This window comes from Equus caballus, chromosome X (genome assembly GCF_041296265.1).
Source record: "Equus caballus isolate H_3958 breed thoroughbred chromosome X, TB-T2T, whole genome shotgun sequence".
Classification (NCBI taxonomy): Eukaryota; Metazoa; Chordata; class Mammalia; order Perissodactyla; family Equidae; genus Equus; species Equus caballus.
This window is the reverse complement of record NC_091715.1, coordinates 108858817-108875163: the sequence shown is the minus strand read 5'-3', so window position 1 is coordinate 108875163 and position 16347 is coordinate 108858817. Positions and strand designations below refer to the sequence as shown.

The following is a 16347-nucleotide window of genomic DNA, read 5'->3' as shown; positions in this document are numbered from 1 at the left end:
CTGCCCAGTTGAAAAGAGCCATTTGATCATAATAAATTGTTTTAAGCTTTTAAGCCAGTACGTTTTGGGGCGGTTTATTATGCAGTAATCAGAATATTGCATCAAGCAAGGGGAGCGAGTGGTTGTAGCCAAATAGATAAGTTTTTAAATCTCAACGAGTCTACTGATTTTAAATGCTAGGACCCATGTTTGTCCAAGGCTGTTCCCTGAAACCCATTTTCCTGAACACTCTCTAAGCATGTTGGGAGTGATGATGGGGGTTGAGGTATACAGATACAAAGGAAATTGAACAACCAGTCCTTGCCCTTGAAGAACTCACAATCTAGTGAGACAAAACATCAGTGCCTTAAACGGCATAAGAAGAGTTATAAGGCAACAAATCAGCAAGTTCAAACTAATATACTACAGCACAAATTGAATGCATGTGGCAATGTATGGCTACCCAAGCAGCAGGATGGAGCTAGACATTTTGGGCCCTGAAGGCAACATTTCAGAAAGGGCCCCCTTTCCTTTGTTAACAGTGAAATAAACATCTCCAGCAATGCAGGGGCTAGTTGCATGATATTAACACTTCTGAAGAAAGAAAAAGGAGAAAACTTCCAGGGACAATCATTCTTGTTTTAATTTTCCTTTGTTCTCTGTTCCTGATATGTTGTTTTTTGGCAAGCCACCATTTCCCTGAGCATCAACTTCCTCATCTATAGACTGGAGATAACAATTAGAGAGTAGAGGGTTGGAAGTCAGGAAATCTGAATTGGAATCTCAAATCTATCATTTACTAGCTGTGTGACCTTGGATACAACATTTCTCCCCATCAGTTTTTCTCTTCTGTGACACGAAGAGGTTGAGCTGAATGGTCCAGAAGATTCCCAGCAACACTGACACTTCAGGCCACAGACAGTTCACAGTTTGTTGTGAGGGTTTAAAAAGCAATGATGATGTATATGCAAGTACTCTGTAAGCCATAAAGTAGTATACAGATGTTAGGAATATCAATATTATCCAGTTCCCTGCAGCTGTACTCCAAATTTAGGGGCTTAAAATATAAATGGACACTGTCTGTCAAGGCATCTGTGCTCTTGGAGGATTCTGATAATTCTTTGTAACTATCGCTCTTCCAATAAACACAAATTTGAACTAGTCTATCTCAGGCTCACCAAAGCATGAGCACTGCTATTGTGATTTCGAGGTTGGGTTCTTGGCCCAACTCAGAATCACAGCGACTACTAGAACAGTGGCGGCTGTGGCGGGCCCCTCCAAGTTTTCTTTAAAGACCCTTAACAGTTAGTACAAGCCCTTTCCCCTTTCTGTGGGGCTTGGGAAGCCCTCTTTGTGAGAGAAGGAAGATTTGAAAGTCGTTTTCTCTCCCTCCACACAGACACCCATCTCCAATCTCCACCCCGCGTTCAAGGACACCAAAGCTTTGTCCCTTTTCTAGCAGCAATGTGGATCTGGGAAACGCCACAAAATGATAAGCAGCTTGCTAGGGCATAATTTGCCAGGCCAGCTCATCTCGCCTCCCTTGCACCAGCTCAGGACCAGACCAGGTGCAACCAGAAAGGCCGTTGTGTCTGAGGAGATGGGTTGCGGCCTTGCAGGCAAGGAAGTGGGAGAGTAGCCGGGGTCTTCCGGGAGGGAGCAAGTGCTGGAAGCTCCTGGGTGCATCCAGCGCAGAGGGGGAGGAGAGGCTGGAGGAGATGTGCGGTCCCTTTAAGACCCCAACGCTCACTTAGCCAGAGAAGGGGGGGTGCAGTGGGGGCGCTGCGTGATGGGAAAGTCGCCGGCTGAGCCTCACACTTTCTCCCGATTTCTTAACTTTCGGGCCGGGGGAGCAGGAATAAAGCCGTTGTGCCGGGGCGGATAGGGGGTGCGTACTCGCAGCGGCTGCGTGCTTGCGGACTTCCCGCCTGCCCCAAGCAGCCGGCCTCTCGGGCCAAGTGGCGAGCGAGCGGGCGCCGGGCGGGCAGGTGGCCCCGGGCCGCCGCGCCCGCGCCTTGGCTCTGCCCCCCGGGAGCCGAACGAGCCGCAGCTCCCTCGTGGTGTGAGGGCGGTGATGTTTTTCCTCCCACCCACTTTTGAGTCCCCCCTCCCCCCTCGCACGCACTCTAGCTCTCGCCACAACCTGCGAGCCCCAGACCTCAGAGGAGCGCCCCGGGGAGCTCGGAGCGCGTGCACGCTTGGAAGACGGAGGAGGCCAGTGGCCAGGTCAGTGAGCAGTGCCGGGTGCCCGCTTTCCTTGCCTTCCTTTCCAGCCTTTGCACAGGTGGGGTATACTCTGTTGGCTGGAGCCGCTCCTGGAAGTTCCCCCAGGGCGCCTCGAACTCCCCCGACCTGCCACCCCAACTCGCTCTCGGGACCTGCCATTCCAACTCGCTCTCGGGTTTAGCTGCTAGCGGCCGGCCCGGCTGGAGGTGGGGCCCAGGGCGCCGGTCAGAGGCAACTTGGGGGCTCTGGATTCGAACTCACCACTCGCCACTCCCCGCTCGGCCTGCATATCTCTATGCTCTGGCGCTTTGGGGAGGCCACTTGGGTAGCTGCTAACTAATGGGTTTTGCAGTCCCCTTAGTTATCGCGTGTGTCCTGAGCCTCTTTTCTCGCTTGCTGAAGTGCTCTGGACCAGTGGGTAATTAATGCGTGCTAAAGTTAATGAAACAGGGCAGACGAGCGACAGGCTTCTCTATCCTCTGGACGTCTGCCTCGTCTTCCAGCCCAGACCACTGGGGTCAGAATTTGAGACGCTAGGCTCAGGAAGCAACGCACTATTGCCTGAGCTTAGGGCCTGGAAAGCCTCCCTTCGAGTCCCTCCCGGCCCTACCACTCACTCTGTGGCAATAACTCTGTGAGAACAGGCAGTTGAATTCTCTGGGCTCCAGGGTGCCCATTTTGAAGGTGGAGTTGTTGGGAATAAAATGAAATGATAGATAGCAAGGTGTTTTGCCAGCCAAATGCAAGGCATTGTTTGTCAGGCATAAGCAGTAATGAAGGCATCGACTCTGACAAGAGACACCCTGGGCTAGAACTGCCATTTTTCGGTGGTAACCCTCCACCAGTGAACTGAGCTTTTCTTGTTGGGTGATAGAGTGGGGAGAGGATTTAACTGATGGACACGGCCTGAGATCCAGTATCTTCTTATTGTTTGTCAGAAAAAGAATTGCTACCCTGGGGGCTGTCCCACAGATGATACTGAATGTGAGATTACAAGGTCAGTCAAGCCTCTAGGGAGGATTAAAGAGACACTGTGGGGCGTGAAGAACTGGCTGACATGTGCTCATCCTTTAGCCTTCCTTTGGGAATGTCTCCGGATTTGTTCTACCCAGGAGACCTCTTCTGAGACTGGTCGGACTCCTGACACTTAGGGCCCATATTGCCCTGCATTTACAGCTGGGCAGGGAGCCCTTGGTCCCTTTGCTTGATGCAAATGAACAATGTGAATGCTTGTTTCATGGAGGCACCTTAATGGATACATTTCCTTAGGTTCTGACATGCTTCTTGTTCTCTTGTAAAGCCCACTCTCCCTCCTCCCCTCCCCAGTGTTAGTTGCAGGGTTTTGTTTTCTTTGTGGCTTTCTTGTTGGAGCCTGGATCCCCCCAAAACACATCAATGGCTACATTTCTAAGTCACCTATAAAAGAGCCAAGTTCAATGGCACAACAGCCTGTGTGAAGCAGACAGAGAGTTAATGCAGAAATAACTCCAGTTAAGTGGGTCAAAGTATAATTTGAAAAATTAAGGACAGTTTGGCTCTTTGCAAGTATAAGAGTCGGCATGTTTGCTGAGCAATGCTTGCTTGTGTTTATTGCTGCAGTCCCAACAAATGTCTTGAACCCTTTCCCCAAAAGAAAAAGTTAAAGGTACAAAGAGAAATTGAACAGGGAGGAGACCTGGGGAGGGAACTCTTCTCAGTTTATGTTTCTGCTCAGAATACAAAGGCAGGACTTCAGGATCTTGAAATCAAAAGTGATTATTTATAAAGCGATTCGTTTTCTGATGTTCTCCATCACAGCCTGGGAGGCCACACAGATGACAGGAACGCCAAAAGAGATTGATAGCCCTCTCGTCACCAACTTTTTTATTTGCTCATAACATTATTTGGGACCCAAGAAAAGCAAAAAAAATCCTCAGAGCCGTTTTCTTGCCAGCTTGAGTTATGAAGCAATGCTACTGTTCACCAAATCACCCAGCCATTGTACAGGAAAAACAACCCTGTTGGTTCTTGCCTGGGGAGACCCAAAAACTGTGGTTTCAGAAATACCCCCTGAGATCCATATGTGATTGTGATGAATTGGATTTCCGTGATTAAAAAATGTTTCTCATTTGGAGGCTTGGGGGATAAGCTTATTAAAGTAGGCTCAGGAAGAGCCTACTAGGGTTGGTAGCTGCGTTAAATTGTTCATGGAAATGATTTGCTTTAAGGGATCCTGGTAGCCCTCAAAGGACCGTGATGTTCTGAGTGATTGAAGGTGGACCACAAGCTTACAGAGCGGACCAAGACGTCAGAACTGAGGCCTTTGGAAAGCTAGGAACATGTCCTAGGAGAATTTAGTCCTGTTTAAGGAGCAGGGAGGAGGTAGAGAAGGCAGACGGATGCTGCAAATCCTGGCTGATAGCGCAAATTATTCTCTGCAATCAGTTTTTCTTCGGTTACATATTCATAATTTGAAACAATGGATTTCAAATTATCCATAGCATTTAAAGTTGGAACTGTGTCATCCACATCACTGCCCAAAGACAATTAAATTCTCCAGAATGGTCACCTTGCTTGCATTCCTTTCACCTCTTTATACAGCATTTAGGTTGGACCCTCTGAAAAGATCAATGAGTTCAGTTCCCATCCAGGGTTAGCCCCAGATTGAAATGTGGTGTTTTTCGAATATTTAAATATTTTCAAATCACCCATTGGAAGACTTTTGCAAATTGTAAAGTCTGTGGAAATGACCTGTGACTGGATATGAGCTATGGCAAAGTTGCTGTGTTCTAAGGCTGAAAAAGTTTAAGATTTTCACCCCTGAGACTGGAAATGCAAGTCTCATATTTTTAAGAATTGTAGTTGCTTTGATTGTCTTTTTCATGGTGACCCAATGTGAGCATGTTACCTATGTAAATTTGCCTAATTTCCCTTAAAATGGCTCGTTTTAAATTTCCATTCCACAATGGGCTTCATGTGAGAGAAATATGTCTGAATCATTCAGGTGTTTAATTGCAGCCATTTGCTAATTACATCGCTCTCTTCCAACATCAGTAGCCAAACTAAAGATCCTTATAGATCTCAGAAGACACAGGAGGAACACTGATCAATTTGTGCCTCATCCCTGAAGGATAAATAATAATAGTAGTCTTGAAGCTAAGATTAGTTAACTTTCATTTCAGAAATTGTTTGGGTCTCATGCCTGTTATTTTTATCTTGTTTGCCAAAGTAGCCGTTTTGCAAACCCCAGTTTCCCTTTTCTCCCAAAGAAAATCTCTTGAGAAATCAACTTTAATTCCCTTAAAAAGGAGGATTTCAAAATTTATTTTTATTTTCCTATGACTTGCCTGTAAGGATTTAGCCTGAGCGTCGGATAGGAATGCATGTTCATCCGCTTGAATTTTCCCTCACAATCTTTGCAAGACAGGAGAGGCAAGTTCTCTTTCTTATGCAGGAAAACAATGGTTGCACTTATGTAAAATCCCCAGCACTTTTTTTTTCCTTAGCAAGTTACAAGCTTAAGCATCAATGATCTCCATCAGTTCCAGAGGATCTGTTTTAAGTCTTTTTTCTCCTTTCTTCCCAACAGCTTGAGTATACTGGGCCCTGAAAGTTTTGAGTTGCCTTTTGCAGTGGCCAAAATGAGAAAAAAGTGGAAAATGGGAGGCATGAAATACATCTTTTCCTTGTTGCTGTTCTTTCTTTTCCTAGAAGGAAGCAAAACAGAACAAGTAAAACGTAAGTGTCTTGAGTTTAAAAAACAAGATACTTTCTTGTAATTTCTTTGACAATCTGGTTATAATCTGTTGGGATCGTGATTTAGCCCAAATGTGGCCATTCCCTTATTCTAAGGGAAGAAAGTGAATGTTACTGGTTTATGCATGAGTTGATAAAAGAATGAGGGCTTTGAATTGAGCCAACTAAATTTGGGACTGTTTTTCTGATTATCATATAGTTTTCATCTCATAGAACACATGACACATTAGCCTATTTTCCTTTTCCTGTTCTAAACTGTACAAATCTCATTCCATTTTACGTAACTCTAGAAATATCTGACAGATGAGCTGGATTTTTTCCCAAATTTCAGACTCTTCAGCAAAGGTTTTCAGTTTATGAAAAAGAATAACACAGAAAAGGAAAAAAAAAAGAAAAAGTAAAGCCGGCTCTGCCTGTTCTCTTATGCCGGAAAAACGAAGAAGGAAAAAACCTTCACAGGAACTGGATTCAGATGAAAAATCCTTTGAGGAAATTGAGATTCCAGGGACCATGAGCAAATTGGATGCCATTTATTGAAAGGAACGTACCCGCAAAGCCAGGGAATATTTCTAGAAAGTCAGTGATCCGTGTGATGGGCTAACACATTGGAGAAAGCAGAGTGGCAAGAAGGGGAGATAATTAAGCCTCCTTGCTGCGACATTTGGGAGATTTATGAGTAACCATTGACATCTCTGCTCTTGTTGGGAGCATTCTGCTGCCTTCACACAGTATGAGCCTCACCTTCATTGGGCCACTTGCAGTCACCTCTGAGGTGGACACTTGCTCTAAATTTGAAGGAAAACCCATAGCTCTAGTTCCCCTTTTTGGCTGCATCAAAAGAAGCTCAAAGTGGAACTGGTCCAAGAAGGGCATTCTCTGCTCCACTGAACTTATTCATGAGAAGGAACTGTGAAAATATTCTTGGTAGGAGCTGAAGCAGTATCTGAAGCCCATCACTTAAACATTTATCTCCTTTATCAGCATAAGTTAAATATATCAGGCATGAGTCTTGCTGACAGAGAACAGTGTCAAACCTATTCCATCATTGCGTGTGTTTCTGTCCCACTACAATTTTCATAGTAAACTTAGTCTTCTTCCTTGGAGAAATAGTGCTTTTGATTAGGTTTTTAAGCACGAGTGATCTGTGGCGATATCTAGTATGATTGGGCCATGAGAGGAAGTTTAGCAGGGCACAATATCAGCAGAGAAGCTTGGATCAGCCTCTCCCTTGTATTGTTCAAAGGACCTCCTTTTCCTTCCATTTGAATGTGTCATCCATTTCAGAGCCCTCCTCTTTCAGAACTCCTTCTTGATCAAGGGGATGTAGTAGAAAAGTTGACCATCCATTCTCAGCTCACTTCACAATCAGCTGGACTTAAAATCCGTCCTCTCCTAGGAGGAAACTGCCCTTATGGCCTGTTACTGATGGCATCCTAGGGGAAGCTTGCAACTCTTAGAAGACGGTCTCTTCTGGGAAGCCTTCCATATTTATGAAGTCTTGAGGAATATTGTCCATGCAACTTAAAGCTTAATTGACAAACCAAAGAAAAATATGACTTAAAAACTATTTACAGACCAAAAACTATCACTTTCTAACCTTTCCTACTGCCTATGAATTTGTCCCAAGCCCTTTTGGTATTCAATTGGTGTCGAAATGATTATGTAACAGATAGCCTAGGGCACCAGTTCTGGTCTAGTGTTTCAGGCTTGTAGTCAGATAATGAGGCTAATGTCATGGTCATTCTCTGAAGGAGCAGCTTAGCATCATTCTCTGTGACCGTGCCCAAAGTTAACTGTCTTGAAGATGTGTGCAAAATTATCTCCACTAAAGGGGAAATCTCAAAGTATATGCCCTATGTACGTTGCCTTGATACACACACACACACACACACACACAATGCACACACACAGATTTATATTGCTGCTCTAACAGTGAGAAGTTAGAAGTGGTGGAAATGTCAATCCGTTGGGGAATGGTTACATAAATGATCCATGTAATGTACCATCATGCTTCCATTAAAAACACTGCTTATTGAAAATGTGATAGCCCCAGAAAATGCATGTATTAACTTATTTTTAAATTTCTTATCTGAGCTTTATAAAGAATGTGTATCCCTCAACGCCCATCCTATTCCCCAGGGGTAACTATTGTTAACTGTTTGCTATGTGTTCTTCCAAACTCTTTGCTGTTTGTTATAAAAAGATACATACATATCTATAGGTTTTTTTCCTTTTACAAAAATGGGATATTATATATTTTTTTCTGTAACTTGTTTTTATTCAGCAGTGTATCTAAGACATCCTTCCATGTCAGAACATTGCAATGTGACTACCATATTCTTTCTAATGCCTACATAGTTTCCAGTTATATAAGTTTGCCATAGTTTGTTTAACCAGTCCCTATTTGTAGCTCTTTAGGTTTTTTTCAGTTTTTGCTATTATAAGTAAGGCTTTAATGAACACCTTTAGGCACTTAAGCATATTTGTGAGGAATTGTTAGGTTAAAGTATATGTTCTGTTTTAAGCTTCGTAAGTACTGTCAAATTGTCTTTCGAAAAAGTTGTATCAATTTAGATTCCCACCGTCTATGTATGAGTGTCTATTTCTAATGCCTTCACCAAAAGTCTTATTAATCTTTGTATTTTAGGGCCAGTATTAGGGGAAATCATATTTCACTTTTACTGTGGTATTTTCCTATTACTGGAGCATCTTTTCAATTATTTTTTAATCCAGCTGTATTTCTTCACTGAATTACCTATTTTTCAGTTGGGTTGCTTGTCTTATGGATTTATAAAAGCTTATTTATTGACATTTTGTTATTTCAAATGTTATTAACCTTTTGTATTTCAAATCTTATTTTCCCAGTCTGCTATTTCGCTTTAAACTTTAAGTTGTATTTTCCCATACATAAGTTTTAAATATTTGTGTAGTCAGCTCTGTCACTCATTTCCTTTATGGCTTCTGGATTTCTTCTCATTCCTAGGAAGGTCTTTCCCACTTCATATTCTTAGATTTTTTCTACTGCTTCCATAATTTGGAGTTTTACCCATAATTCTCTATTCCATCTGAAATTTATATTCATGTATGGTGTGTAGTAGGAAACTAATTTTTTTTTATCTGAGTGGTAGGTTCATGACTGTTATTTTTGTTCATCTTTGTGCTGCTTCTATTCATTCCAAAGTTTCCACAATTGGCAAGTATTACTTTTACAGCAAGGGAAACATCCTTTAAAGTAAAAGGACATCTAATTTCCCCTATTTTTACTGTCCAGTTCTAGAGAAGGGTACATATGGATGTGGAAAAAGGAAAAAGAGTTAAAAAAATTGGGAAAACTTTAGGAAATGTGTAGTTATAAGGGTAATCAAGCTTCATGTTTCTCCTTGCTGTCTGATACCATTTTACCCAAGGAAGCCAAAGTTTCTGATCTTTCACTGGCTGACTTGAATGTAAGCTTCTAGGTCAAGGAGGGTGCTCTGTAGCCTGCTGGCTCTCCTCGTGGGCATCAGAGTGGAATGAGGGAGTATGCTGTTGTGGTCAGAGATACTCACTCAGTTGAGGTACAATCCGAAGAGGTCTGGCAAAAATGCTTTATTTGTGGAAAGCTGTTTTCACAAGAAAAGGTAGAGGTGTGTGCTGCCACTTGCTAGTAGCTAATTAGCCATAGCCCATCACTTTCACAGGAGGGAAGACAGGCTCAGGAACCCAGGAAATACGGATGGTGCATTGCATTGGATGAATGAGCCATTTGTGGCTTATATAAAAGTTTGTTACTGTCCAAAATCAGCAAGGTTTGAGGTCTTTAGCTGGGAAAAGGTCTTTCTGTAACTCCATTATGCTCTGTTGTTAAAGTTGTAGTCAAAGAGGCCAGGAAGCTCTTTTGAAGTTCAAAGGAGCGTAACATTCAGTGCATAATATTCATGCAAATATGAGACAATTGGGCTGAAGAGTTTGCCTCTTTTGGCAGATCTAACTTTGGTAATGAACTCTTGATCAAAGTAAGGTGGAAGAATTGAGTTGTTAGAAATATTCAATTATGTATTTTGAATGGACCAGCCTGTGCCAAGTCTGGCAAAGGTTCTGGGCAGAGAAGTCATTCGTGTGTTTTATGGAGTCCATTCCTGCTTTATAAGGTGAGTTAGCTGGATCTTCCAAGGGACTAGATTTCACTCATTTTTATCCTCAGGAGAAAAGCTTCCAACATTCATTTTTGGCTAAAAATGGGCCTCTGAACTTCTCAGGAAGGGCGAGTCACCAAAAGATTGAAGAGAAGGAAGAAGATACTTAGAAAAGTTAAGACATGTGAAGCATGGCCTTATGGAGCCTACCTAGAGCCTCTCTATTGTGAAAGCCAACAAGAAAGGCTTGAGTTTTCCTCCTCCAGATTCTTACTTGGACATTTGAGGTGATTATTTGACAATAGAAAGAAGCAAGGAAAAGAGTAGACCTATTCACATCTTAGAAGTTTAAGTAGGTAGAAGTAGAATATAGGAAGAATACCTTAAAATTAGATCGCTTAATGTTTTCAAAGTACATTCTTAATTATTTTTTATGTTGGGGGAGCCAGTGGGGTTGAGTATGGAGGCTCCAAAGTCAGCTTAGATCCAAACCACAGCTCCATGACTTTCTTATGTACCTTGAGAATGTTACTTAACTTCTCCAGCTTTAGTTTTCTTATTAGTACAAAGGGGGAAATAATAACACAGTGGCCATCAACATGGTCATTTGAAGAATAAATGAGATTGTGTATATCAAGTGCTTTGCAACAGTGGCTGGCACATAGTTAGCTTTAAATAAGTGGTAGCTATTAGAGTAACTCTCTTGCAAATCAAGTGATATTATCCCCTTAATTTTTAGATGAGAAACTTGAAACCCAATGAGGTCAAGTGATTTTGTACAAGGACAGACAGCAAATCCAAGCCAGGGCCAGAACTAAGACCCAGGTATCCAAATTCCGTGTTGCGTTCACTACACCAGATTGCCTCTAGCAATTCTCTGAGAAAGCCAGTTCATTCTCTTGAATAGAAGCCCAGTCCTTTGCACATGGCAGCCACTTAACACGTAAGAGATGATCCAAGTGAATGAATAAAGAACTTTGTAACCAGAATTCCTGAGAGAGACAGTATACTATTTGAGAGTTAAAAGACAGAGATTAGGAGTAAAGTTATTCATGAACCTAAATAAGCTAAGCCAAAGGAAATTTGTGAGGAAGGTTAAAAATATGTGCCTTTATGTCCATGCTTCTTAGATTTCCCTGACTTCTCAGTAGGATTGGAATGTCCTCATAGTCTAATGGAAAGAGGACTGTGCTTTAAGTCAGGAGACCTGGTTTCTGGTCAGTTCTGTTGCCTGCTTTGTGGTATTGGTTGAATCATTCATGCTCTTTGAACTAAAGATTCTCCATTTATAAACTGAGAAAAATTCTTGCTTTCTGGACAGCAAACGAAAGGATGCTAGAATAGGGAATTGGGAAGTAGGACAAGGGAAACCAAGGCTCTGGCTTTAGGTATTTGGAGCATACCTGGACTTTTATCATTATCACAAGTTCGTTGCAAAGAGTATTTTATTCACTTAAGATTTATAGCTTGCCTGCTTCTAAAAAGATTAGAAACAGGTTATATATGAAAGAGTAGTTGCAAGACAACATTTTTAAAGATGAAACAAAATAGAGGCCATCTGAAGAAAGTAGAAAGAGTAAATATTTTTAATACTTGGTTTAGTACGTTATAATATTCGCACTCTAAATTGGACTTATGCTTCCTGAAAGGATAGAAAGGGAAACTTTGAGTTTGTTGGCAAGAGAAAATTACAGTTTCATCTACAGAGATTTATTTCCTCTCTCCTACCCACTCAAACAGTATTGATCATGGGATGTTTGAATAAGCACCTTGTGGGTGGTATAAGGACACCATGTATAACCTTGTTTCCATAGAAGAATTGTCTGTTTGGCATTTCTTTGTTGACCCTCTGTAAAGGAAGAGGACAAGTATTAAATTATAACTCAGTAAAGGTCTTTTATAAGTGATAAGGAAATGTGGTTCAGGTACTTTTGGATGATCTAGGTTAATTGAAGGCTAGAACATGGAATTGTTTAACAAATGGGTGTTTAATAGGTCTAGAGACTAGATTGTCAATTATCAGATGCCCTAAGCAAGCTTTATAAGACGAAGCACTGTCTTACAACCACTTTGGTTTATTATGTCAATTCACAGTTGATTCTCTAAAATGCACCTGTAGGGGAGATAAATCCCATGTTGTCTGAAGTGAAGCTGGACGTTTTAGATACCAGTGTCAGGGCATGCCAAGTTGATTCTGTTGTGAAAAGTTCAAGAGCAGAACTTGAGTTCTTGACCAAACAGAAAGTGAACCTTGGGGCCGGCCCCATGGCTGAGTGGTTAAGTTTGCGCGCTCCGCTGCGGCGGCCCAGGGTTTTGCTGGTTCGGATCCTGGGTGTGGACATGGCACCGCTCGTCAGGCCACGTTGAGACGGCGTCCCACATGCCACAACTAGGACCTGAAACTAAGATATGCAACTATGCACCAGGGGGGATTTGGGGAGATAAAGCAGAAAAAAAGAAAAGATTGTCAACAGTTGTTAGCTCAGGTGCCAATCTTAAAAAAAAATAGAAAGTGAACGTCTGAGCAGAGACTTGTGCCACTGAGGTGCTGATAGGAAGAACAATTTGTTTTTGCAAACGAGAGCTTTGATTTTTGCCCAAAGTCCTATGCCAAATGAGATGTAAGAGACGGTTTTAACCAGAAAAAGATTCACGTCAGGTTTCATCAGCTGAGCAGCCTTTCTGTAAAAGGATCTCGCCATGGCCTCATAGTAAAGACTAACAAGAATACCATCAAATCCCAGTTATCAGTGCTGATGGAAGATAGAAGGGCACAATAAATTGAAATTTCATGAAAAATCTCCAGTTCTCATCTTAGCCAATTATGTCGCCTTGCTCGACGATCAAACCTCTTTGAAATATGGACCCTTTTCTTCTCATTGGGTTTGCCCACCTGCTAGTAGAAAGGGCAGGTAGTGGGAGGGCTATGCTGTGCATAGGCTACTCAATATGTATTGAATTGAATTAGTTTTGGGCAAATGATCCAACAAGTAGGAATAAGATAATTAGCTCCTGGATAAAAAGGAATAAGCTGTATGCACAGGATGGAGAATTTGACTTCTTCCTAGCTTTCCTCTTTCACTGGCTTCCACAGCCTGGAAGTGAAGTCTTAAAGCCCTGAGGAAATCTACTGGAGACTTCAATTCTAGAAGCCCAATTGCTGGAGATATAGGAGACTTTTTTCCCCTGTAACTACTATATCTTGCCCTTCTTCCATTCTGTTTCAAGTTTAATAAATGAAAGAAGGACTTATGAGTTTAATTTTTTCTTCATTATTATAGCAGCCTTTTAAAAAAATAGTTAAAAAGGAATTTGTTGACTTGATTTGTCCACTCATATAATGGACAGCAAAGATTCATCTCTCCCTTTGCACTGATGTATGTGTTATAATAAAATAAATATTATTGTGATACTTACATGATGATGTGTCTACAATAATAGCTCTTATCAAAAACAATCATGGGAATGCTTTCTTGCTTTTAGACTGGTGGTGAAACTACTGACCTTTTGACCTCGTCCTGGGTGCTACACAGTAATGATTGGGCAAAACATTGGTGGCATAGTGGCACATCTCTGTTGTTTACTTTTTGTCATCTTTCTTCTGGTTAACAGCGGCCCCTAAAGTACCAGGAATTGCCACTTCGAATTAGGGCCAGCTGAACCATTTGAAAAACAGCTACAGTGATGCAGGTTGAAGATCCATCTCAAATGTTAATTGGAATTCCTTTGGGACCAAGTTCTACTCACAGATGCCATTAGTTAGTGATAAGACATGCATTCTCCAGCTGGTATCTCTCAGTTATTGGCAAGCGATAAACTTACTTTTCTTGCCTGTATCTCCTAGAAGTTGAGGAGGCATCATTGTTTCAATAAGATCAGCTCACTTGTGCTTGTCCAAGATGATATACTGAGACTTTAAGTGTGGTTGATTATGCCACGTAACTCATTAAATTCTCTCCTGGGTGATGCCAAAAACTTTTTAAATGTTCAGAATTAGCATGTACTGAAATTGACTTTATCATAGTTTCTGAAAATTGATAATTGTTCAGCAGACTCATAGAACGATCAGCTATAATTGTGCTAACCAATGTTGGACACCCGTTGTAAAACAGATCTTAAAGATTATAGTGTTTACTTTTGATATGTACTTGAAAAAAAACAGCAATTGCAGACGCATTGTTTAATATCTCCAAAGGCATCACTGTTCATCTCCTTGCCTGCCTCCAGTTCCTGAATTTGCTCCTTCCAGGAGTTTGTAGATTTCTGTCTACAGTCTGTCTGTTTGGGCATAATTGGCCAAATCTCATATTGCTGAGATAATAGGACCAATGCACTTGATGAAAGACCATTATGTTTGCATTTAGGGTCAGATTTCTATCAGAAGTTAGTGTTTGAGTAAGATAGTTTCATCCTCAAGAAGCATAGTTTACAAGACACTGGTACCAGAATATGGGATAAATGCCATGTGAATATTATGAGAAAAGTGCTGTTAGGTTTAAAGAGAGTGAAAAAGAGCTTTTAGCTGGTGTAATCTATCTTCACAACTAGATTTCATACCCCTTGACAGCATGGGTACTATTTTATACTTTATGCTTTATCACTGCGATGGATACAAAAAAATGCAAAATAACGTCTGCCAGCTGTACCATTTTATATAGTCTATTTGAGTATGACTTGACTTCACTACAGCCAACAGTGAATCAGTCTTTAAAATTAAAAATTTTAAAGAATCAGTCTTTAAAAGGTAATCAAAGCTGCATATCAAAAATAGAGCAGAAGGGTAATTTGAGAAAAGTTTAGGCAAGGATGTGTGGAAGCCCTTTATTTTCCAAGCTCTAAAAGTGGGTGACCTGCACCTTACAATTTTGTAGCAGGAGAGGCAGAATTCTGTAGTGGTTACAGTCCTTTGTTCTGAAGCCAGACTACTTTGAATCCCAGCTCCATACCTTGACCAGTCATGCCAACTTAAGCAAGTTACCAAACCTCCCTGTGCCTCAGATTCCTCATCTGTAAAATAGGGCTAATAATGGTACCTACCTTGTAGGGTGTTTGTGAGAATTTAGTGAATTCATATCTGTAAAACTCTTGGAACAGAACCTGGCTCAGAGGAAGTGCTCGACAAATGTTAATTGTTATTATCACCATTCTTATCTGGCTCCATGTTTTTTAGGACGTGGTTCCTGGCTGCTTTTTACACTTATCATCTACATCTTAGGCTTTGAGGCAAATTTGGAGCAGGGAAAATTCATTTCACTTAATTTTCACACTTTTTCTAAGAATGCTCTTTAAGAGGCTGAATTTGGGAGAAATGGAAGCTTTTGACTGAAACAAGTTATTTGGATTGTCTGTGGTTTTCATGAATAATGGTGAGCTCAGATGTATTGAAAGGATCCATTTAATAGTGTCCAAGAAATAACCTGTCTTAAAGATATTTCAGAGAAGAGATAGCAACTTGCTTAAAAGTGATAGATAAAGAATACTCTCCTTGTGGCATCAGTATATACTGCTCCATTGGAAAGAGATTTTCCCGCAAGTTAGAATCTTTAACAGTTTGGATGTGAGTTTTAAAAATATGTAAATTTTGAAACTCAGATTTTGATAGCTTGTCTTATTTTAGTGCTTGCTTAGTCTTTCAGAGGTCTTTATCTTTTATCATCCCATTTCTTTTTCATCAAGTAAGAAAGGGGTAAATCACCCAACTATGCAGATCACATAGCTGATAGTGAAAGCTCATCCAATTTCATATTTTAAGTGGGTAGATCTGATGTCAATCTCTGAGGAGCTAATCCAAGCAAGCAAAATAATCCAGAATCAAATGCATAATACACAAGGTTCCATCTTACTTTGCAGTGTGGATTTAAATCTGCAAAGTAACTTCTAGTTTACCTCCATTCAAGTATTAGTGGTTGCAGACTCATACGAGTAGGCTGTTTATGCTAGCCTGATAACAACATGTTAGTAGCGCCCTTCGTGGATTTGCTTCTAAGAATTTCAAATTATTTCTGAAATGTCTAGATAAGTTGTATATGTGAAATACAAATCACTCAGGTGTTTATCAGTAAGATTATAAACTTGTAGAGAAAATCACTCTCCTCTCACCAACATCTGGAATGTAGTGAAAGCTGCCTCATTTAGATGTTTGTCTTGGGAAATTCAGGATTGTCTCTCATCAATTAAAGATGCTGGAATTGTTAAAATATTTCCTACTCCATTCTAGAATATCATGGAGCAGAAGTCTAATTTGTGTATATACCAAGAAAATTGTATTTCTAAGACTTGGCTGAAAAACATA

General features: G+C 41.1%; 1 protein-coding gene across 8 annotated transcripts in view; it reads left to right on the top strand.

Annotated features, from left to right (window-relative positions):
* The first annotated feature begins 1390 nt into the window (after positions 1–1390).
* Positions 1391–16347, top strand: part of CHRDL1 (chordin like 1) — a 112232-nt gene continuing 97275 nt past the window's right edge. For 2 of the 8 annotated variants that reach the window (XM_070258247.1, XM_070258244.1), the window contains exons 1-2: positions 1755–2205; positions 5774–5922. In XM_070258247.1, the coding sequence (XP_070114348.1) occupies positions 2054–2205; positions 5774–5922 (301 nt within the window). In that variant the 5' untranslated portion in view covers positions 1755–2053. Of the gene's footprint in view, positions 2206–5773; positions 5923–16347 lie in introns of all 8 variants that reach the window. The other 6 variants (XM_005614419.4, XM_070258245.1, XM_014729087.3 and 3 more) reach the window with 6 other exon arrangements.